General features: G+C 44.1%; 2 protein-coding genes across 2 annotated transcripts in view; both read left to right on the plus strand.

The window, feature by feature from the left end:
- Positions 1–131: 131 nt before the first annotated feature.
- On the plus strand, positions 132–6136 carry LOC131882724 (uncharacterized; the record flags this gene model as incomplete). Its single annotated transcript, XM_059229964.1, is given in 2 exon segments — positions 132–3746; positions 5390–6136. Coding segments are annotated over 2 exon segments (4169 nt in total), but the record flags the coding sequence as incomplete, so codon positions are not given.
- Positions 6137–8882: 2746 nt separating this feature from the next.
- The window catches only part of LOC131882725 (dorsal-ventral patterning protein Sog-like), a 32658-nt gene continuing 16937 nt past the window's right edge, over positions 8883–24603 (plus strand). The window contains exons 1-2 of the mRNA XM_059229965.1: positions 8883–9332; positions 16258–16361. Of these exons, the coding sequence (XP_059085948.1) occupies positions 9167–9332; positions 16258–16361 (270 nt within the window). The 5' untranslated portion in view covers positions 8883–9166. The remainder of the gene's footprint in view (positions 9333–16257; positions 16362–24603) is intronic.

Raw genomic sequence — 24603 nt, forward strand, 5'->3', positions numbered from 1 at the left:
GAAACCGGCCAAGAATGAGGTCTCCATTGACGAGGAGTTCCAACTCCGCTTAGCTTCCCTGCAAGCTACCAATAGCAGGACTCAGAACGGTGAGGACAACGACGACGACGACGACGACGACGACGACGACGGGGATCAGAATGGGGATGAGGCAGATCATCTCCTCGATCATCTCGAACTACGCGATACCTTGTCCGATCTGCCTCAAGATCCCATCATGGACTTGTTTCCGGATTGCATCGGATTCCAAGAGCTCAATGAAGATCTCATCACGGATCGTCGGTCCTCCAAACGACGGCGACGGGTTCGCTTCACTCAGGAGGCGGAGAAGGATCCACACCACAAACCAGAAGGGGATCATGATGATGATAATAATGATGATGATCATGATGATCATGATGATGATAACCTGGAGAGTCCTCGACAGATCACAATGCCTCGGAAAAGACGACCTTCGCACCTGTTGATGGCCTTGGATCTGGACACGAGTGGCACACCGAGGACCATCCTGAAGGACCGAATTAAACTGAAGGACGACACGATCAAGAAGCTCTCCAGTGAATTCAAAGAGCTGGAGGAGTTCACTCGCATGGAAAACGAGGTCCTTGAAGAGGAGAAGAAACGAATCAAAGTCAAAGCGGTTGAAGACATGAAGCGAAGTCTGAACACTCTCAAGCACGAGAAGAGCCTTTTAGAAGGCCGATTAGAGGACATGAAGGCCGAAAAGGCCAAGGCTGAGCTAAGGTTAAAGTTCTTGCAGGAGGAGAACGAAGGCTTCTGGTTGGCCAAATATCAGGGAGAGAAAACTTCACGACGACAGTCTGAGATCGAGAGCGAAAAGGTTTTGCTGAGGGATTTTGACTCGGCCCTCATGGATGTTCAAGACCTCAAGAACACCATCAACGACCTTAAAAGCGCAATTGACCGGAAAGAAGTGGATTGTGAGAAGAAGATTGAAGCCATCAAAGCCGCATGCGAGACCCAAATCCGTGACTCCCAATGCAAGCCTGAAGAAATTCAGATAATGCGAGAGAAGTGCGTTGCGTACGAGGAACAAATTCAAGCCCTCTTGGCCATCTCCAACGAGACATCAAAAGAGAACCTGAGAGAAGCTGAACTACTCGCACAACTTCAAAAGCAGGAGCAATCACACTTGACGAGAATTCAGGATTTCGAGTCCCAAATTGAGGAATTGAAATCCTCAACGAAACACTCGTCAACAGCAGCAAATAGTTTGGACTTGGCTCATGATGCCAAGATCCAAGAGGTGATTTCAGACATGGCGAGACAAGAAGACGAGTTCCAGAGAAAGACCAAAGATCTTGAATCGCAGATGGAACAAATCACCGCCGAGAAAGAGTCCGCTTTGAATATGAAGGATCAGGAACTTGCGGACAAGATCCTTATTGTAGCCAATGAGCAGGAACGCGTAATCCAGGAGAAAGAGTCTCGGATTCAAGAACTCCTTGCCACCCAAAACGCTCCTTCAATGATTGAAGAGCGAAAAAGCGACCAAGACTGTCTCCTGGAGGAAGCAGAGCGAGAAATGTCCAAAATGAGCCGGGATTTCGCGTCCAGGATCCAAGCCATCCAAATTGAGTCGGACGCCAGGTTTTGCGCCAGAGAAACCCAACTGTTGAGCCAAGTGCGAGAATGTGAAGACAAGATCCAGACTCTTTTGGATGCTTCTACGCTTCATGAGACGAAAGTTCAAGCATTGGAGGCAGACAAAGAAGCCCTTCTCAAGAGCAAAGATCAGGAACTCTTGGAATGGCAAACCACTCGAGACGAACTCGCCAGAAGGCTTGAAGAGAAAGAAGAGGAATCCCAAAGAATGTCCCAAGAACTAGAAGAGCACCTCCAGAACAAGCAAGAGTTGATTCAAACCATTGGCAAGCTGGAAACCGATCTCCAGACGGTGAACCAAGACAAGAAAGTCTCACAAGAACAGGTCTCCAATGAATATCAAGCGCAAATCCAGTCCATTCAGAGGCAAGCCGAAAACCAACTCGCTCAAGAGCAAGCCAAAGTCACTGAATTAGAGGAACAGGCTTCGTCAATGAGTCTGAAACTAAGTGAAACCGAGGACGCCTTAGCTGCGCTTAAAGAGACTCTGGCAGAGGAGAAACTCAAAGTGGCGGATTTGACCAATCAGGCCCAATCCAATATGGAGGAGCAAGTGTTGCGTCAAAGGTGTCAAGAGCTGCAAGAGGTCATCAATACTCTGGAGAGTGACATTCTCAAAGAGAGCGCCGCCAAAGAGGACCATCATCGACAAGTCGAGAGTCTACAAGAATCTCAGAGGATTGGGAACCAAGAGAAGCAAGATCTAGAAGTTCAGTTGGATTTGAAGCAAGGCCAACTGGAAAGCTTAAATGACGAAATCCAGGACTTGAAACAGGAACTAGAGGCGACCAACTCAGTGAAAGTCCAGCTTGAGCAGCTGCAAGAGGAGAATGCATGTCAATCCAAGACTTTGGAAGAGTGTCAGCGGCAAGTTGTATCCCTTCGAGGTGAGGTCGAGGCACTGAGAGCTCAAAAGAAGAGGGAGGAATTGCATTGGACCGATCAGGTGGCCAGCCTCACCCGAAAAATCCAGGATCTCGAACAACTCAAGTCTTCGAGTGATGAATCCTTGTCCCAAGGAATACAGGCCCAAAACGATCTCATCCAGGAATACCAGACCAAATTGCAGTCCTTGTCTGAAGAAATCGAAGAATGGAAGACACTGGAGCAAGGATTCCTTCGGTCCAAGGATTCATTTGATTTGGCCATTTGCAACAAGAACCAGGAGAATCAGGCCTTGACTGCCAAGCTTCAAGAGAGCGAATCTGAAATCCAGTCCTTCCGAGATGTGTGCGAGAACCTCTCTGCGCAAATCACTGAGGAGAAGGCCAAGAGTGAGGATTTCAGGCGACAAGTCTTGACGTGGGAATCCAAAGCGGAGAACTTTCAGCGACTTCAACAAGATTTGGCCTCCTTGAGGCAAGAACGCACCGAGTTTGAAGGCCTCTCAGAGTTTGCAAAATCCGTCCAGAAAGACCTAGAGAACGTTCAAGTCACGTGCCAAAGTTTAAAGGAAGAACTCGAAGCAGAGCGACGGAAGAATGGCCTTGTTGTGGTCGAGAACCAATCATTTCGCAAGGAGCTTGACGCTCTCCGGTCCAACCATAACCAGGTGCAGTTGTCTTTTGAAGCCATAAAGGATCTTGAATCGCGCAACCAAGATCTCGTAGATGAACTAGAAAATGCCCAATCCTTTGAGAAACTTGCTAACAATCTGCAGCAAGCTGTCCGTGACAAGCAAGAGGCCTTGGAGAAAATCTCGCTCGAGAACGCCTCTCTCAAGGCCACACTTCAAGACTTGTCCAATCCAACCAAGGTTCCCGAACTGGAGGCCAAACTCCATGAGGCCTTGATCGAGAATGCCACCCTCAAGGTGAAGGTCGAGCGTGAGGACTTGGAGTTCAAGAAGAAGTGCAAGGTCCTCTCCGAGAATCTGGCCTTTGAAAAGGACGAGGTTCACAGCCTTCGAGACAAGCTCCGTCGGGTTCAACGGGAAAAGATGGACGCCTCCATCATGCCCATGAGTCGTAGCCATTCCATTGACGCGAAACCGACCACTCATGACGCTCACACCATGACCAATGCTGAGGAGCAGCAACCCCTTGCCAAGATCAATCCCGGATCGCCAGAGCTCAACGAAAAAGAGGCCTTTGAAAAGGTTATGGCTAAATATGAGAAGGGTAAGTGCAAGGTTTATTGTCCTTTAACACGGACACCACGGCCAGACTTTTTTTTTTAGTGCAGCAGATGAATTAGATATGGTGGGGAATATGATAAATGTTTCCACAGGGCCTAATGAGCTCTTTGATTTTGGGTTTGTTTTCTCGTCTGAGCGATGCTATTTTTAGATTGCCTCCCCTTGCTTTTCTCTTTTGAAGGTGAGAAGGTGAGATAGAAATTGAATGAGAGAAGCTTGAAAAAGCTTGTTTTTCAAAATATGAAATCATTGCTAAGATGGTTTAGAGAGGTAGCACAATGTTTTTTCATCAACATATACAAGTAGTGTGCGCTCGGTTTGCCAAAAGTACCAAAACTAGCACATGTCTGCGTCTACATCGTTGTTGACTCATCGAAATCCTAATAATGGTTACAACTTGAAAACAGTCAAGATGAGAGTGCGAAAAGAAAAAATGAAAACCCAGCTCCACTTACGTAATGAATTTTCAAAAACGTATCCAATAGATGTGAGGAGAAATCTTCGTTGATTTTCCAATTGAAATTTCATCAAAATCCATCGAGCAGAGCAGATATTTCTCTTCAAAAGGAATCTTTTTTTTTTTTTTATATGCTTTTTCTAAGCCCCAAAAACAGATGCAATCATTTCACTTTTTTAGAGCATGCAGAACAAGCCAAAAAATAGATTGAGTAGATTTTGGTGCTTAGGTAAGAATGATAGCCAATATTGCAACCTTTGTAAGTCTTAGGCGACAATTTTACCAATGTTAGCTGTTAAAGAAATACAAGAGAAAGTTGAAAGAAGATATTTCTTTGTTATGTCATCAAAAAACACAATTATAGGCCTGGGCAATAATTGACCACTTTAGGTAGCCAATTATAGGTTTTGGCAATAATTGACTCCCATAAGTTGCATCTGTCTGATGATTTCAGCACAAATTGGGGAGGTCAATGGAGTACTTTTTAAATGCTGTAGATGTACCAAAAAAAAAAAGGTACACTGCGCAATGTTAGACAAAAACTATTCTGAGGTTTCAAAAAATCGAGTCCAAAAAAAAGCTATTTTAGGGGGTCAAAAAGTATTTTTAAGCGTGTTAATGAGTAAAATTGTGACAGTGTACTAAATTGCAATACTATAGAAACCGTTTCTTTCTTGGTTAAAAGAACTCAAACTCTAATTGAAGTTAATTTTTCAAGAACTATTGAGCCTCAAAAGTACGAGTGACCTCTCGAAATTTTAGGGTGACGGCTTCCTTTCCTGCTTCAATGTCTCAATAACTTGGAAGAATATTTTTTTTGACCTTTAAAGGTGTAAAACACAACCTTCAAATTGTTATGACCAAGCATCTGTTTGGTGAAAGGATATTTATGAAATTTCATGTCAGTACGTAACTAAAAGTACTGAAAATACAAATTGACTACGCTTTTGACATTGATACGTTTTAATGCACTTCAATTGAGTTAACACACTTCTCCGAGCCACTTTTTGATACGTGCTTTTACAAAAAAAAAAATCTTAGACGAAGAAAAACGCATTTACCGTAGATGTCTTGACACTTGAGCAAACACTTTACCAGAAATTAAATCCTCCATGCCTTATCAAACATGAAACCAATGCTACATTGGCCTTTCCTCTGATTCACGTTAGGATATTGGAGCCAGGGGAGTGGGATCGTCAAGGACTACGCCTTGGATGTGGCCAAGGCCAGAATCGGTGAGCTCGAGCGCAAGTGCGCCAATTTCAAGGACGAGTCCAACCATTACGAGTCCAAGGCCCGCGAATGGAAGAAAGAGGCCCTTCAGCTGAGGCACAACCAAAAGAAGCTCCAGGAAAAGCTAGCTCGTCCACCCGTGGCGCCCTCTGCCTCAGCCGCACCCGTGAGCAACAAATCCAAGTTGGCACAATTGGAAGTGCTTCAAGAGTCTCAAACCCTGAACAAGATTGAAGCTCCTCTTTTGGGCATTGATCCTGCGGGTGCGGGTGTGGGTGCGGGTTCAGCCACGATGACGAAAGCTCCAGCCACTCCCGACGAGGATGCGGAGTTGATTGCCAATTTCAAGTTGGATTTTAATAAATGTGATCCGGACCCGTTTAGGAAGATGCCCAAGACGCCCAAGAAAACGCCCAAGAAAACGCCCAAGAAAACGCCCATGAAGAAGAAGTTGAGCACACCCATGAAGGAGAACTGCAAACAACAATAGTGCCTTCCATTTATTGCGGGCATCCGTGTAAGAACACGAAATCGAACAACTTTATGCTGAATGATAGTATGATATTGGTGTCATTAATTTAAACGCCACTCTGTTTCAAGAGACTCTTGAAATCTGGCCTCCTGTGTCGTCGTGTTTGAATAAATGGCTTCAAGATGAAAGGAAGTCACATCAATCTGGCCAATCTGGTGATGGCGCTTTTCTGGAGGTGTCATAGTCTCGACATCTGAGAGTAAAGCTCTGAGTTACAGAAAGTGGCGGGTCAAATCCAAAGAGACACAAAGTAAGGCAGAGCGTTCAAAGAGGAAGTGAGCCAAACAGGAATGCAGGGCGTCTGCTCTCCCCTTTTTTCTCCAGGCTAGCTTCCCCTGAGGACTCTCATGTCTGAATCATTACATAATTTGTTAAATGCTTCAATGACCAAGGCCTAATGCTTCAACAAGTGAAAGCATGTGTTAGCTTAACCATTCTTTGATCATACTGAATGGAATCAAATGCCAAATTCGTTCGAAATGATGTCAAATCTGACAACTATGTTTTAGAACGGAGAAAACAGTAATTATATAACTAATTGTAGGTAGTACAAAAATTTCATTTAATAACTTAATGATCAGAAGTTCATATTGTACAAAAAAGTTCACTGCATCATTCGCAATATCCTCCTTTGGCCTTAATTACCACATTCAACCTCTTCCTTGCTGCACCACAAGATCTACGTATGACTTCTTCATCAAGATCAGCCCATGCAGCCAATAAAGCTACCGGCCTTGAGGTCCTCCACATTGCTGTAGGTTTTGACANCCTCCTTGGGCCTTAATTACCACATTCAACCTCTTCCTTGCTGCGCCACAAGATCTACGTATGACCTCTTCATCAAGATCAGCCCATGCAGCCAATAAAGCTACCGGCCTTGAGGTCCTCCACATTGCTGTAGGTTTTGACACCCACTTTCATCTCCAGTATGGACCATATGGCATAGTCCATAACATTAAGATCTGGAGAGGATGGAGGCCACTTCTCCTTGGACCAAAATTCGGGGAAAAATTTCTGACATCACTCCTGGACTTTGTTGGCTGTGTGGTTGGGTGCCCCGTCCTGCTGGAAACAGAGTGGTCCCAGTGCTGGGATTGGACCCAAGGAAGAACTTTTTCCGTCAACATCTCCAAATAAAGTGCTTGGTTCACTTTTACACCCTCTGGGATAAAGATTAAGGGGGTTTTCTTTCCACATGACGTCACTCCGGCCCAGACCATCACTGAGGCTGGGTGTTGCCTCCGAAATATGGTTTTGTTATTGACAGGAACCTTCTTAATGTCCCTGGCCAAGATTCTGTCATTGTGGTTATTGTATGCTTGCTCCACGGTGAAAATTTTTTCATCTGTCCAAATGGTACTTTTTTCCCGGCCAAGCCTTCATCCAGTCTCGAAGAACTTTGGCTCTGGATAGCCTCTTTGTTACCGTGGCAGCACTCAGCAATTGTCTCTTCTGGAGGTGATATGCCTTCATCTTAAGGTCCTTCCTTATGACCTGTCTCATACTTTCTCGACCCACTCCAGCTTCTGAGGCCAATTTTCGAATTGAGCGTTTTGGACTCCTTCTGATCTTGCTCCGGGTAGCTTCAATTAACTTCCGGGTTCTGATGGACCGAGGTCGTCCTGACTATGGCCTATTTTCCACACTTCCTGTGTCCTTGTATCTTTTTATGGTGTACCAGGCAGTACTCTTTGTCACCTTCAAGCTGGAAAGGGTCCTAGCAATCTCCTGACAAGTTTTGCCCTCAGAATGAAGGCTGTGGATGGCTTCACGCCTCTCCATTTTCTGCTTTGCAGTTTGAATAGTTCGCCCAATTAAAGACTTTGTTTACTAAAAATGCTTAGAAATGAAGGTCCAATCATATCATTTCATTAAGTAACAGCGAGAAATTCAAAAAAACATAGTTATAGCTTGCCAAAGCTTGCGTTCTAACACATAGTGGTCGCCCTGTATGATTTTAAAGGAGCCACTGTACAAGAAACCGGCCCTTTGACCGGTAGATGGCTGAAAAAGTCCATTGGTTTGATAAAGGAAATCGGTCCGCTTCGGGTCAAAGTAAATCTGAATGAGTGCCTTTTCATATTGTACCCATAACATAGGAAATGTGGATGGTTGACATTAGAGACAAGTCATTTTAATGACATTGAATCGTCAAGTGGTTCTTTCCAAAATGATATCGTCATAAGCTTATGTAGTTGACAGAGTGGGAGGCCGAAGACTCAACATTACTAAGACTACCTCTCTGGAGTTACCGGAGGCATATGTTGGGGCCCGAACCATAATAAATGCTGATTTTGGATAACATCAATAACGCAAGCGATGGGAAATTTTCTCTTCCGTTGAAATTTCATATCTCTTAAAGTCCGTGGTTTGATGTAAAGTCAGCGCAAAATCGCCTGAGCCAGTCCTCCTTCTTAATTTTCAAAATTATAAGTGCATTAAAGTAGAAAAGAAATTATGATGGTCACTATATATATATGCTAGAAAATGATTCAAGCCAAATAAAAAACGCATTGAATTCATTTTCGCATTGGATGCCATTGTCGCCCCAAACCCAGTCTGCCAATTCTCATTCACTCGCACGCCTCAATGCCCTCCTCATTTAGTTACTTCATGTTTAATGACCTTCCCCGCCCCTTGTCAGCCTCACTTCCGTCTTCCGCTGGCCAACAGCAGCAGCAACAACAACAACAACAACAACAATCCCCTAGCCCAAATGCCGCCTTCGCGTCCTTTAAAATGTAAGTAAAAGCCTCTCCTCTACCCACGAACGAACGAAACGAACGGAACGAAAAACCTCCTCTTGAACCTAAGCTGCGCAAACGAACGCCTTTACCACGTCCGTGCGTTCTCTGAACGGGAGTCTGCGCGGCGATTGCCGGGCAAACGCTGGCTGTGCCATCGTGCTCGTCGAGCTCGCCCAAAAGACAGCCCGGTTCCTTCCTCCCTCGATTCGCCATTGACCGCGGTTCAACTTGGAGAGCCTGATCCTGCGAAGCGAACTTGGAGTGAGTGTACTTGACTAGTTGTGTTTTCAAGCTCAAGTGGCCATCAGCCCGATTCTGAGCTCCCGATATCGCGCAAGCACGTGGATCACGACAAAAATCATTGAAGTCATCAGAGACCGGACGCCAGACAGACCCGCTCAGAGACGAGACGAAGGGTAGTGAATGGTAGGAGAATGGTGTTCAAGTGCGTCTTCTTGGTCCTGCTTTTGGTGGTGATAGCCACCCTGGGGGTGGGGGTGGAGGCCAAGCGGCGACATCGGGGCCATTTGCCCATTGACCATCCCGAGGACGAGGAACCCGGCGAATTCGGTCCTCACGACGAGAAACGAAAAGCTTCAGGTGAGGAGGATTAAGTGGTCGAGTTCACAGACTCTATGTAAGTACGTACCTACTTACCTACGTACGTACATTGACCGTATTTGGAGGAATGAGGATCGAATTTGGCTCGGAGTGATGAAACTCGAGAAATATCCTGCCCTCCCCTGGAGAGGAGCAAAAAAAAAAAGAATCATGAAAGAAAGAAGACGAAAAAAAGAGAACACGCTTGACTGCCGAGGCTTCACACACACAACAACAGTCTGATAACGAGCTTAGTTTTGGAATTAGGATCAAGTCTCGACTGTTTTTGCTTTCATATTATTATTTGGAGGGCATTGAATCAATTGAAACGAGCGGCGTTGACGACGACGACGACGACGACAAGGATGCCTATCATGATGCAGATGACGCCAATGGCTCACTCAACATGGGAAGGCAATCCCGCCACGACATCCCGAGCATTTTCTCGTCCTACCGATCCGGGATGCTCCGGGATGCTCCGGGATGCTCCAGGTGGTTCGCTTTGACATGTGACAAGTCTCGTTTGATACAATGTCCTCACCGCACTGAGGATGGGAGTGGGCGGCAAATTGGCCACACAACCACAAGATCACGATGATGTCGATGATGACGATGATGACGATGATGATGAGGATGATTGTCCGATCTTTTCGCTTGTCTTGAGGCAAATTAGGAAATTCGAAAGAAATTTGGCATTGTGACAAGGCCGCCAAGCCCTGCGGAGGACAACATGTCGTCGTTTTGTTTCCTGCTCTGCTCCGCTTTTCCAGTTGCACAGAGAACACTTCGTTCGTAAGGCACGGTGTTCCCGTCGTGACTAGTCCATCGGCAGTTTGTACATGTATCCATAGCAGTATCCCCATGTACGTAATACAAGTGTAGTAATTGGGAAACATGTCGTTAGTTGTACTAGATAGTACCTTGTCAAGAATACAGTCCTTTGATCTGAAGGGATTCATTCATGTCCTTGGCGCTTTGAGTAGATTCTTAAACCAGTCTGGGGAAAAGGACCAGGGATCCGTTGGTTGAGAGGCACGTTCAATGCTTGTGGGGTTCTTAGATCGGCATTGGGAAGAATGAAATCTTCTCGAGAAATAATGAATTTACGTAGAGTATGGATCAGGTTTGACCTTTTATGGAAGCGATGCCGTTGACAGAAAGAGACAAATAAGAGTCATTCGAATCCTAGAACATTGATTGATGCATAGATCTGTTTTCAGAATCATGGTCATGTCAACAAGCTTGAAACACTAGTAAAAATAAATCGCCTGTTTTTCGTAAGACACTTATGATGTGTAGATTGTTTTCTTTTTTTTTTTTGGAAATGTTAAAACTGTCAAGTAATCTAGGTAGGGATGTGCGACTTCCACTTGATCCAATGTTTGGTCCCATGTGTTCCATCATGAATGGACCCACCTACCAAGCAATGGGAAAAGTGGAGAGACCAGTATTTGTTTCGTCCGAGAATGCGAGATCTTAAGAAATTCCGAAACTTTACATCTTTGACTTCCACAATTGATTTTGTTCTAATCGACAAGCAGCTTTATGGGAAATGTGTACATCCACTCGGCTTTGCCTTACTTTTTTAGCAGATTTTCAGTCATTTGAATGCTTTAGAGTCTACCCTAAATTGAGTTCATCGCATTCAACCATAAAAAGGCCCAGGAAACGATCGTTTTCTTTTAAATCTGAGATTGTCTCCGCAAACGATTGTAGCAAGCAAAATGAGTTGGCAGAAACACGGAGTCTTTTCGGGAATCCCAATTCCGAAGGCCAGTCTCGTCATTGCCCAACAAGATAAAGGCTATAAAGGTCGCGACCTTGATCAAGATCACGGATATTTAATGGGTCGTTTGGCCTCTGGTCCTGCGTTGGTCAATTGTCGGAGGAAGAAATTAATTGTCAAACAATCAGACATTCTCATCTCCAGAGAGGACATGGGATTCCTATCCTCAAAGTCGTGGGGCATTCCATGGCCTCGACCACCTTCTAGAAAATGGAAGGGCCCTCTGGGCTCTCGACAAAGTACGAATTGAGCGGGAAGTTCATCATGCCCATGGGCTCATTTGATTAAAGCTGCAATTGCTCTCATTTAGCATCCAGGGAATGGCTAATCTAGGCACCTTCAATTCATGCACCTGACAACGATTGGCTGTGCATCCAGCTCGTCTCGCTCGAGTTGTTGATCTCGTGGTCTTTCCCTCACAATCCAAGAAGAGTCGTGATTAAGTCATGCCCAATTGTGTGTAAGTCTTCGTGTTCGTTCAAAGAGATCGTTTCGGCCGTCTAATCGAATGAGGATGGGACTCAACGATTGCAGGCCCACTGTTAATGCCATGACTGCTTAATGGCACACGAGAACACACACTTAGAGAGACAATGTATTGTCCATAGACGGCAAAGGCTGAACGAAAGAGATCTACCTGCCAAACACGAAACCTTTCGGATTAGGGGGGTGATCTTCCATTCCCTCTGAGATCAGACTTGATTAGCTCACGATCGTCAAGGTTGTTTCAATGTATGGCGCAAAGTTCCGACATTTTGTAAGAGAATGGCGTAGTCCTTTTCATGACCAGGATGTGTGGCCCCCCAAATCTTTTTTTTGTCACTTGAGTCAATCCACCTGGACTTGGTAGATTGAAGCCAATCGTGATCGTGATGAGATCCCTAGGCCGAAAAAACCACGATTGGTTCGATTTTGCCAGTTGCCAGGCTTTTGTGCAGCACGCTTTTCGAGGCTAATGTTATGCAGTTACTAGGGACCTCTTTGACGAGCTTTTCTGACTCGCCATTGGTGTGGCTGAGGCTCACTCTCGCCTCGTTGCGGACTTTTTTTCGCCTCGGATTTGAGCTTTTCTGTCTCGTTCTCGACTGGAGCTCATGGAGGAGTAAGAAGCCACCGGGACACTGACTGGAGAGCGACACAGAGAGAAAAAGAGAGATGGAGAGGAGAGGAGAGGGGGGGGGGAGCATTGCAAAAAAGAGGCCGAGCGGCTGCTGCAATTTGCATGACTTTAGGCTTGTCATGCTACATTAATTCAAATTTAGTCATTCAATGCAATTTTCGTCGAGGCACAGGCTGAATGTGCCAAAACAAACACCCGACGGGAAGAACGGATGCCCCCCGAAGTCAGTCAGTCCGTCAGTCAGGTGCCTCGAAATGCAGAAAGTTTCGCCATATCGCGTGAACAGCAACACGCTACGTACGACCGAACGAAACAACCACGTGCACAGGGTTACTCTCCAATCCACGTGTCGAGCCCAACTCAAAGTGCATACTTACATACTTTGAGCGTGTAACCCGAGAACAGTGCTTGTCGAATCTTCACTCTTGTTCGTACCTTCCAACCGAAAGGGACCTTGGTAACGAACAATGTACCATTGCATTGGGCATGGGAGAATTGAACTGAGGCCTTCGAGGGGCGGCAGATTTGTGGGCCCACGAGTAGTAGCAGATTAGAGAAGAGAGAGGAGTAAGTAGCTTCTTTCTTGTCCTTCAAAGGGAGACGGAGCTTTATGACTTGGAAAGGCCCAGAAAGGAGATGGAAAGCCTCGCGAATTCACTGGCTAGAAATGGACTTCTTCCAGCTCACTCTTTTGTGCCAATCTTAAGATTCCCACAAAAATGCAATTCTTTGATGGTCTCCTCAAACAAAACAAAGGGCTTGAAGTCAGTTGGCCCACTCTTAGATCCTCAAATGCACAAGGAAGACCAAAATTATCAAACATTGAGCCAAGCAAGATCCGCGACTTGATTTTGGTGGTCTGGATTCAAGATCTTGAATGAATTTAGGATCTGGGTACAGTCCAAATCATTTCAGGGTTGGCAGTGTTGCACGCATTTCCCCGATCTCTAAACTTCATGGCCAAATTGCTTTTATCCTACAGAAGGGGTTTGGATGGCCAAGATGAATTGCTGGCAAATCTAACTTGATGAATAACATATTAGTATCTTGTATGAAATGTTTACCACCTTCCGGAGCAAAAGTAGTTCCTTCAATAATTGTATTGCCCAATCCAATAGAAATTTACTTCTCATCTCCAAGCTTACTAGTTTTCCTCTGGGACCCAATTTGAGTTGAAAGGACCAATACTCCGAAAAACAGTAATCCACCAATATCCATTCTTTGGAATGTCCAGGGAATATCGAAAAGGGTTACGTGAAAAACTCGGCATGACCAAATTTGCTTAGAACTCAATGGATTACAGAGGTAACCCCTCAACATAGGGTCAATGCAAAATAAATCGTTTCAGTTGTTACCCTTTCGAGTTTCTCATTTTTGGGGGGTTGTAAAGTGTAAGAAGTTTCTAGTACCTTCGACCATGATGACGCAAATAAAGGATGATCTCAAAATTGCGTATCATTATATAATGGCTTTTTCTGCTAATCTAAGTGGCAAGCCTGCATCAGTTCAAATGGAGAGCGCAAACACGACCAACGTTTGGGTCGAGCTCGTGAAATTGAAAAACTTAACCAGAACATTCTCCAAACCCTTTAATTGCCTGGACTGTTGGTTGTCTGCGAAGTACAAAGGGCTATTAATTTTGTTGAGAAAAAAAGTGATGATGATCATGATGATGACATCATGACTCGGCAACCAGGCGGACGCGGACTGAACATAATTGCCAAAGTTTTCTGCCAACGGACCCGTAGTAAAACCAATGGGACGAAAAGACCCTTTGGTCCGTATCCGTAACGATTGGATGAGCGGCGAAGAAAGTCGACGAGGAATCAGATCGCACATGCTATTTTGCCCCCTTCTTCGGCGCCAAGGCATTGGAGGAATGGAGTCAGTTGTGTTGTTGCAAGATCTACTGCAAACAAAAAGTTAATCTCCCGTCTCAGTGTCTCTCTTGTTCTCCAACAGCTCGTCGAAGGCTACACTTGCTATGCTTCTCTACCTCTCTGCTTCCCCTTGAATTTTTAGCCAATCGCGGGGAAAAAAAGCAAGCCAGGCGCAAAAATATTCAAGGCTAGCTTCCAGATATGTACGCGAGAAAACATTGTTTGTTTGGGTAGACAGAGACGGATACACGATTGAATCACTCAGAGGCTAACTACCAAGAGACGCAAACAACAACGCTCGCATCTAGATGATGAGGTTGGATTGGAAGTAATACTCTGACGCTTTAGTGCAGAATTTGTAGTACCCGGTTACTTTTTCGAAAACTTCATGGTTTAGATTACCATACTAAAAAAGTTCTTCGAACTCAAAGGGGAGAAAATGTCTAAAAGCATCTCTTCCACAGGACTATTTTAGCATCATTATGCAATTGGGTCAATTCGTCAAGGAACTATGATCCTGACTCGGGAAATGTAATCTGCCCCCAAGTTAAGTTCCTTCTACTTTTGAAGAACATTCTTGGTATATGAGGCCACATATACGTAGATGAAATACCGATCATTTGCTACAACAAACATTTTACACATTTTACCTTATTTCGGTCGTTCTACCACAAACCAACTTCAATGGCGCGTTACGTCCCCCCCCCCTCTGAAGGTGTGGTTGAAATTCCGCGAACGCTAATTCAGGACTGCCTTGTCGACATGGCACTTATCTTCAAAGGCCGACCCGAAAAGCTAGTCCAGCCAGATTATTTCAGCCTTCACATCAGTAGCCTTGCAGCTATACCTATCGTCCATTTCAAGGAGTCGTGATAGATCGGTGGTCTGATGGAGCCGTGTGGCTAGTGTGGCTGCAAATGCCCTAGTATGTACTAGGAAAACAAAATGGGTGTTTCGTGCTTTCTGAGCCAATAACTCCATGACTCCTGTTCAAGTCTGTGGTCAATTGCAGCCTACGCACATACCTACATGCAGTAGAACATGAATGCCTGGATTCATTTTACTTCCGTTATGACGGCCCGTGTAGGTAGGGCATGGTTGGCTTCCTTCCTGATCTACCTTTGAAAAGCACTCTCAAGAGAGTCATTCGCTCTTAATGGCTTGCTTAAAAGCTATTAGCTCGGTCGGATCCACTATCTCACACGTTTTTGAGGATATTTGTAAATAAGTGCGTGTGTTTGAATGGGAAACGAACTCAGGAGGATGAGTGCCAAGGTCAGTCAATCACTCTTGGGATAGAGGAGGTTTGAGAACGCAAATCAAAAGTCATCTAGATTTCGGCGCCAATTTCAATCAACACCTCTCCACTTTTCAGTTAACCGTATGTGAATGAGCGTGTGTTCGAGTCAAAACGAATGGTGTGTGTGTGCGTGTGTATGTGTGTGTGTGCTCGGGTTTCAGGATCATGTCTAGCGACTATCAAGGGTGCAAAGAGAAAACACATATTTTGTTTTTCCTACAACACTCCATAATGGGGCGTCGAAAGCGTGTCTGCCTGGCGTTCCATCCATGGGCCTATGGGCCTATGGACTTATGGGCCCCGATCAGCCCGCTCGGCGGACAAAAACAATCTCATGACAGATCCCATCAAATGGCGGACAGGTCCACTTTGAACGGATCTCAATTCTCATTCCGTTCCGTTCCTCATCCCTACCTTCTTGTCGTTTTTGACTCATCCACCCAGAAGCAGTAGCACAACTGTTGTACAACTACTGCTATTACTTGACTATACATACATACTTCTTACTCGATGGGTCTACTGGATTGGATCGAGGTGTCAAAAGATTGGGAGAGGGTGTGTGTGTGTGTGTCGAGATTCTCATCCTTCAGACGGGGGCCAAGGAGGCGTTCCATCAAGTCTGATGAGAGATTGAATTCCGCCGTCCGCGTTGTCTATATCTATCTACGTACATTTACGTACATACTGTAACTGTTCTGTTCGTACACAATATGCGTACATTGAACAGGATGATGATGATGATGCCCATGGCTACCCTGGATGGGAGGGTGGATGGATCAAAGAAATAACAAGCAAGTCTGGCTCTTTTCTTTCTTTCTTTCTTTCTTTCTTTCTTTCAGAGTGCCGTTTTGGCGATAAGCATTATGAATTGGAACAGACCTGGAATCCGGACCTGGGACCACCATTCGGAGTCATGTACTGCATCCATTGCGAGTGTGTGCCGGTAAGATCCAAATATCTAAATGTCCTTTTTACGCAAGTTTCAAGTAGTTACTCCTACATAAATGTCCGAGATCAGAGAAGACCCGGGGAAAAATGGGTAGAAGTCAATGTCCTGAACGTGCTGGACGTACTGTACGTACGAAGGTCTTGAAAACCAAAATGAATGAGGAATTCAATGCAAATCAAAGATTGCACTCGCCTCAAACGAGTCAGACCGATTACTTTCAGCATATTTTTCACCATTACCCATTCCATGAGGAAATTACTCTGTGTCGTATTCTTGTGATGGCACGATCCTGATAAGCGGATGGATGGATGGATGCGAGATTCATCCGGAATCGGCTCGGGCCCTCCCGTTTTGATCCCAATGATTTGCAGCCTCATCAACGGCCTCGCATCCATCTTCTGCCGCGGCAAATTGGCATGGACATTCCTGGCATTCCTGAAAACATGTCCCAGTCAAAATATGTGCACAAATCTAGACAAAATATGGAGATTTCCTCACAAGCCTTTTGGCGCCGACACGACAAATCGGTAACCAAATCCGCATACTTTACCTACGTAGGTACCTTCTGCGCACATGAAGGAAGGAAAAGCCGGCCTGAGGTGGCCAAGTGGCATTTGCAATCAAGGCACACATGTATGTACGGTTTATGTACACACAAGCCCCAATTTTCCTCCAAATCCCACATGAACTGGATGACATATCGCTCCAGCTTATTATTCATGAGGATTTCCTCGTATACGTACTACATGCACAGATTCTCGGCATAGGGTGAAGAAATAAAAGCAAGCCATGTCTTTTTATGGTGCTCCCGAATCCCGGGTGATCTGGGTGAGTCTCCCTGCCTGTCTATCCGTTAGTTGGATGGTTGAAGGGTTGGTTGCTTAGTTGCTTCCATGGTTCATCAGTATTGAAGACCGACCGTTTGGTGGCTCTTTTGTTGGTGACCGAGGCATCTCAACTCACTCGCTCGTTCGCTCCGTTGGTTGGTTGCTCGGTCGATGGTAGCGATGGTGGTGGTGTTACAGTAGTTGGGATGTTGAGCAACGCCAACCAAAAGTGGTTCGAAGGTCAAGATCAAGGAGCCCCTCAATGAATTTAGATGGTCAGAAATGAGTGTCGTCGTCGTCGTCGTTGTTGACGTAATCATGCCCCAGAAGACAAAACCGACCAACTCACTCGGACGGAGTAGCACCTACTACTAATGTACTAGTGCACTAGTGTACTAGTGTACTACTAGGGATCATGATCGACGATTGCGTCTATGAATGGCTCTCCATGAGAATGGACGAAATCCCGGGCTCGACCCGATGGATGGATATGTCAATGGCATCAAATCCAAATTGAGGATGAACTTCAGAGGCCAGACTCGATTCTGGTTGGGCAAAGTTAGTGAACACTTTCTGATCGCGTGTGTCCATCAGAAACAACCTTCTTCGTACATTACTCGTGTATTGGAGGGGAGTGATATGTGGGAAAGCCCTGCTTTGGACTGACACAACTCTAGTTTCTGAGGTTTGACATTCTCCAAGTAAATAATTAGGTTAGCGAATAATGAATGGGCAAGTTAGCGCTGGAGGGAAATAACCGTAGAGCCAACCAAAGCTCGTTCAAGGGATGATTGTCCACTTTGTGAGGGGTTCTTGAGCACCGTGCTACAATATAGAAATAACTATTTCATCCTGTATCCTGAGAGCTCTTTTGATATGATGAACATATGTGTACAGGATTAGTTGGGAATGAAATGAAAGGGCTCTCTAGGTTGTCACTTCCAACTTCAGAGTATGAGCAGCATGATATTTTATTGAATCATAGCAAGAAATAGTGTTTCGACCTTGTAGAAAAAAGGAACCCCTAAAGCCTTGAGAAACCAAAAATCAAAACCCAATGAAAGGGGTCAGCTTTGCTGCAAACCAACGAGAATATGGGGTATGGAATTGAGAAATTCCAGTTTTGGCGACTTTGGATATGTATGACCAGCATCTCTCTCTCTCTCTCTTTCTCTCTGTCTTGGTCAGTTCAGTAGCAGAGCGAGCCGAGTGCTCTCTTGTAAGATCTCCAGGATGTGACAGCCGTCCAGGATGACTTCAAAGACGTCGTCGACGCGTCTAATTGAACCTGGAAACCACTTCATACGACGACGTACTCATATAACTTGGCCTGCGTTTGAATTTTGATAGCAACTCTCAGTCACAGCCCAAGTGCACGGCTCATCTCGTCGTGGTTTTGGGGTCGTTGGGGGTTTAATGCATAATAAGAGTACACTCGTCTTGGCTTAGGGCGATAAGATGCTAAGATGAAGAAGGGTAATTTCATCCACTTGGTATCATCCGCCCAGCGCAGAAGAGGAGTACTGATTTATATCAGCAGAATCTCTTTCATATCTGTCATGCATTTGTTTCATTACTTTGAACAATTCAATGGTTCTCACTGACCTTCGGACACTTGAGATTTAAGGTAAGGTAAGTTTGAATAACCCGGGAAGAGCGGGTGATCCTACAGTAGATGAAGAGACCCACTAGGTTCAGCGTTCAGCAAGTGCTGTCATTTGAGCGAGAAATAGACCCGGCCATCATATAAACCAGATTATTTCCAAATAGACACTGACCTGCAGAGGCACACTGTGAAGGGCGCCATCTGGTGACTTTCTGGAGAGACGATCGGCTGATGAAAGTGGTGGCAGATGCAATGCTGGTTGATCCTACATGGCTCAAAATCCAATCTGATCTAGTATTAAAGACGAAGAAGTCCATCCATTCCTTTATTTATTCCCACGAGAAGAGGTTACCCAGCGAAAAGTATGAATGGTGCTCCTCACAAGATAAAGAAAGCGTTGTTTTCCTCCGCAACTTATTGGGCTCAAAGTCAAGGTAAATTCTTTGGAGATTGCATCTGAATTGCATTGCCAATTCAAGAAGCGTCTGTATGTCAATTCACGTAATGCCGCTGGCATTAACAACACGGGGATCTGTCGCTCTTGGTGAAGGCGCTCGTTCAAAAATATGTCTTTCTCGATTTTCGGTGTCAAACCCAAGGAGGTCCGTCCTCGTCAGCAAGACAAAGAGCCAAAGAATCTGACTGGATGATCGTGACCTTCGAACTGAAATGCATTTTTCGATCGGCACTCACATCGTAAATGGCGACAACACTTTTGAGGGGCCCTTTTCTTTTCGGCATAGAAATCCGGGCATCAATGCACACATTCCATCAGGTTATCATCAGGAAAAATAATCACAATGTGATGATTTTTGTTTGCACTAAAAATGGATTTGAATTAGAGCTGTCTGTGTATCGGATCTGAATTCGGATCGAATTGCGCAAAAAATGGTCGGATTCGGGTCGGATTAGAGAATATTGTATCGGATTGGGGGATTGAAATGGCGGATTTAACCGTAATATTGAAGTGGCAAAGATTGAATAGAAGTAGAATTCTAAGTCACCACACGCATGGCTGTATGATAAATCACTAGAGGTGCAGAAAAGTAATAAAAAATATGTTAGGCCTTAAAACGTGTTTATTTGGTACTTGCCACTTTTTCGAAAAATGGGGCAAATTTAAGAGCTTTTCAGATCAGCTGACTTCTATTTTTAGATCCGATTTTGCTTACAGGCATGGCATGAAAATAAAATGTCAAATTATGTAAAAACGAGTCAATTCCCATGGTCAATTCACAGTTCACTTGCTCTTTACCTTACTTTTTTGATCTTATGTAAAGTTCTTTTGCCATGATGCCATTCTGTTCATAGAATTTTCAAGGCGAAGAGCTTGCAAGTAAAGAAAGAGCACTGAACTAATTCAAAACTAGTCCGTGAAGGCTATAATAGATCAGTCAAAATTGTTGTATGTTTTTTACTTGTATCGTTTTTCCTGCCTTCTTTTCAATGTTATTTGCAAATCTATTTGTCATTTTCGCTTTTGTTTGCTACTTGCTTGGGTTTATAAACTAACCTTTTTGCCATTTTGGCTGTTTTTACTTACCATTTTGGGGGACTTGAAAGGATGTTTTTCCCCCCAAAATCTGGTCGAAAATTCCGAAAGCAATGACGTGTTCGAGGCCTTTTAGGTTCAGCAAATTATTCTAGAGAATCAAATGGAAGTGCCTTAACATTTCAAATTGAAGAATCAAAGATCGAATTACTTTATAGTCAATTAAGTCAACTAAGAATATTTTACATCGGAACTGGTCGGATCCGTTGCACACCTCTAGTTGGGATGGACAAGGGAGTTAAAATTAGTTTTGAGTATATCAAAAAACGCTTGGCCACACAAACAGTGTTTGGTCATTCCTTTAAGATGGCCTTTAGTTCTTGTCCAAAAGTATGGAGAGGTCCTTTATTGCTAGAAATCGCTCTTCAGATCCATTTGCAAGGGCTGTTTTTAGCACCGTTGGCAAAAATCGACTTTTAAGAAATTTCTGCCATTTTCTACCACCACTTTCTGCTAGTAGTTCGAAAAAGGCTTTTAATGTTTTCTCATCAAAGGCATTTTCTCTATGGCAAAATTCAACGTTTTCTGCCACCATCTTCTGATTAAAGGTGCACGAAAATGGCTATTTATGATTGCGTATCCTTGGTTTTTCGACAACCGAGCATAATTTTGAATTAAAATTCGCCAAAGTGGCCAACAAACCTTTCCATAAAGTTACGAATCGAAAAACGTTTACGTTTGAAAATTGACAAAGCTCAAACAATTTTTTATGTTGACTTTTCCACACATTTGAATGAAAATAAGTTAGTTTTGCCAAATTTGAACTCCACTCGATTTGATATTGTCCAACCATAGGTTTTGAAAAAACAATACGAAAACTCATTGTTTCCATACAGCAACGATAGTGTATAAAATAGCTTAATTAAGATATGATGACCATGGCGGCAGACATTTAGCAAATAAGATGATGCCATTCTTTTCTCAGTGTTTCTAGTTTACTCATTAGCCAATTTCAACTAGTGGTGGGGTTTGGATCCGGAAAATCAGCAATTTAGCTTGAAGATCCTCTGGTAGGGCTCCCGTTCCAACGAAGAAGGGTAGAGAAATGAAGAACCAAGATCAGGACCGAGTTTTAAAGCAGTCCTGGTTCCGAGACCTAGAACGGCAGGGTCGCATTTTGCCACTCATTTAAGGAGTTTTTATTTTGATTTTGTACTCTCTTTAGCTTGTGATGGGAGCCCTAACCGAGGTCCTTTAAGCTAAAAAGCTGACCTTCCGGGTCGAAACACATCACTAGTTTCAACAAAGCTCTACTTTCAGATCTGATTTGCTTAAGGGGATGAGGAAAAATATGTTAGATATTAGATAAATAGAGAAGGGCCATGGTTCCTATTCTGCATAAAAGAAGCTATACTCTGACTAAAAGAACGTGCATTCTCTGAGCACTGTTTTAGTCAACCTCGTGGAAATAAAGAGCCTACTTTGATAATGATCGACATGAAGTGTCCAGAGCATATTCGTTAATAGGATAGGATCGCAGCCTCAGTTTGTTTGGTTTTTTGTACCCCTTTGCGCTCAAGCGCCATCTTTCGGATATGTAGGGATGTGTCAACCGTAAAAATGTCACCGCTTTTTCAACCAACAATTGAACTTCTGTCTCAAAGCGAGCTAAAAGTTTTATCTTTTTATCGCTTCTAGCTCTATCCTTTTTTTGTGTGTAGCAGCTCCGCTTATTTCGACGCTATTGTTATTGACTCATGCCATGGCCAAAACTTCGACACATCCCTACGTAAGTCAAAAGGGGGCGCTCAAGTGCAAAGGGGTAAACAAAGACCCGCGTGAGCATGTCCTATTTCAGCAAAACGCTTTACACATTTAGTGGTCGCGGTAGCTAGAAATGTTGTCCTGTCACAATTTGAGACCTTTAGACCTAAGAAGTAAGCCTTTTGATAACATGTTTTATTTCTCTTTTTGCATTTTTCACTTTTTAGACATACACTATATCACCTTCATTTATTTTTTCTATCTCCTCTTTTGTGCCAGTACTCTATCGTTCACATTTTGTTTTTGAGTGGCTTTAACAACAAACAGTATAAGATAAAGTTTGAAAATTGTGGCCTTGCTCCATAGCATTTAACGTCAATGATACAAATCTTAATCTATTCTTCAAAATGGCTCTGAGGCTAGCTTAATGATCATGAACAAAATACGTACACGTTTTGGGGAATTCAGACATTGCTCTGTCCTCACGGAGCTTAATATAAGGACACCCTATTGATCCCTCTATGTGTGGAAGGCAACTATCTCCCACGGCCTTTTAGCATGGACATGGTCTCTGATACATTTCACGATTATGAGGCAAGGAACCACGTTTCTCGACAGAAAAGAAATCGCTCACATGTCACCTTGTAGCATATTGGCGTCAAGCTTTCTAAAATTACGGCTCTAACTTCATCTCGTCTTTGTCCTGTTTGATCAGGTTTCTTGGCCAGAATGTGTAGTACTCTCTCGAGTCGATTACGTTGACGTTTCAATCTTGGCGACAAGGGGTAACCCTCATAACGAGATCTTGCCTCAATTTGTTTGAATTGATCCAATATTTGCCTTGTCGTGCTCAAACAGATGATGCGTGGCATGTCCAACTGGCACACAGGGAACCTGGAGACATGGATTTTGGACCCGGCGCCAAAATGAAAAGCAGGAAACAAGAGCATCTCACATCTTACTCCAATTAGACAAACACAAACTGGACGGCTTTTTCGTACATTGGCCACCATTTTTACCTCCAAAAACCCTCCTTCCTGGAACCCACAATGGTCTATGTACTATATGTAGAGCTCGGATCGGCTCGTCCATGCAGGATTCTGGGGAATGTGCGGAATGAATGAGACTTATACCACGATCATCAACAAGAAGTCCATCAACAACGAGTTACGGAGCGCTTGAATTTCTTTAGGTTCACACATCTGCTTCATCTTCGTGAATGTTTGGGCTGCCATGACATCTCATCTCTTCATTCAATGAGATGGGTTTTGATAAGCTCCTCAACGACCTCCGGACAATGAATGTAAATGTTGGTCATTTTTTTCACACACACACACACACACACAGACCAACATGCCCAATGGTCACGATCACCAATGGCAACATCATCACGAGGTCTGGGGAATCGGAGCTAGGTAGAAGGGATTTTTTGGTCGTACAGTACCAGATCGAGTGGTACTACTCTATGGAATATAGAATGACCACCTGGGCAGACGGATGGACCTTTTGTACTGTAGTAGTCAGAAGATGTGTTCTAGTAGTTCAAGTGGTTTTAGGTACACAGAGAGAGAGAGAAAGAGAGAGAGAGAGAGAGGGGGAGAGAACTGGGAATGAATGACTCGGTGATCTTGGGGCTCGCTCGCTCGCTCGCTCCATAATTCAACCGCTTCATGAAGGAAACACCTCGTTGTGGTGTCACATGCATGGATAGGGCAGCCACAATGAAGAAGACTCACTCATCGTCATGAATGATCATTGACAAATGTAGTTAGAGCTGCCGATCAACCACGGGGATTCCAGGGAGGGGGCGGAAAATGGACCGAAACTGGAACTGTCCAAATGTCGCTCTAAGGTAATCCACCCCAAAGCTGCATTCCCAGAGAGAAAAGAATTGTAATACCTATGTATTAAGGGTTGGTGGGGTCAGGAATTCCAGGGGGTGGGAAACGGAGGAGGATATTACTGTAATGAGATGGATGATTGGCCAAAACTCACTGAAGGTTGGTTGAAGATTGGGAACAACAACCGTGATGTGTTGACAAAAGGTCTGAAGAGGACTTGAGAGTGAATTGCCAGATAATGAGGGACCCTATATCGAGGCATAGGTATCATATTGACCGTACGCAACACCTTGTAAATATAAGAAAAAATACTGGCTCGACAGTGATAAATCGAAAATTAGTCTCTTATCAATAATATAACTTTGTCCGAGTCCTAAATACGAAACGTTTGAAAACAAGTAATCCTTACTCTCCGCTAGATAATACGCAATTCTGGATATGAAATTGTTTGATACTCCAATATTGGTCAAAAGACTAATCATGACTTTTCACTTGAGTCTAGTTTTCAGCGTACTTGATCAAACTGATCAGTAGGGGTCGGAATAGGGGAGGAAAAGATTACTTTTTAGGTTGAATTAAGTTTTCAACGATTTTGGTAATTTTTGGGCAAAAAAACGATGTCATGATTTTTAACCATAAAATAACTTCAAAGCGAGAATTTTCGGGTTTAATGAAGGGGTTTGGTCATTTTGGGGGGAAATTTAAC

This window comes from Tigriopus californicus, chromosome 6, assembly GCF_007210705.1.
Source record: "Tigriopus californicus strain San Diego chromosome 6, Tcal_SD_v2.1, whole genome shotgun sequence".
NCBI classification, from domain to species: domain Eukaryota; kingdom Metazoa; phylum Arthropoda; class Copepoda; order Harpacticoida; family Harpacticidae; genus Tigriopus; species Tigriopus californicus.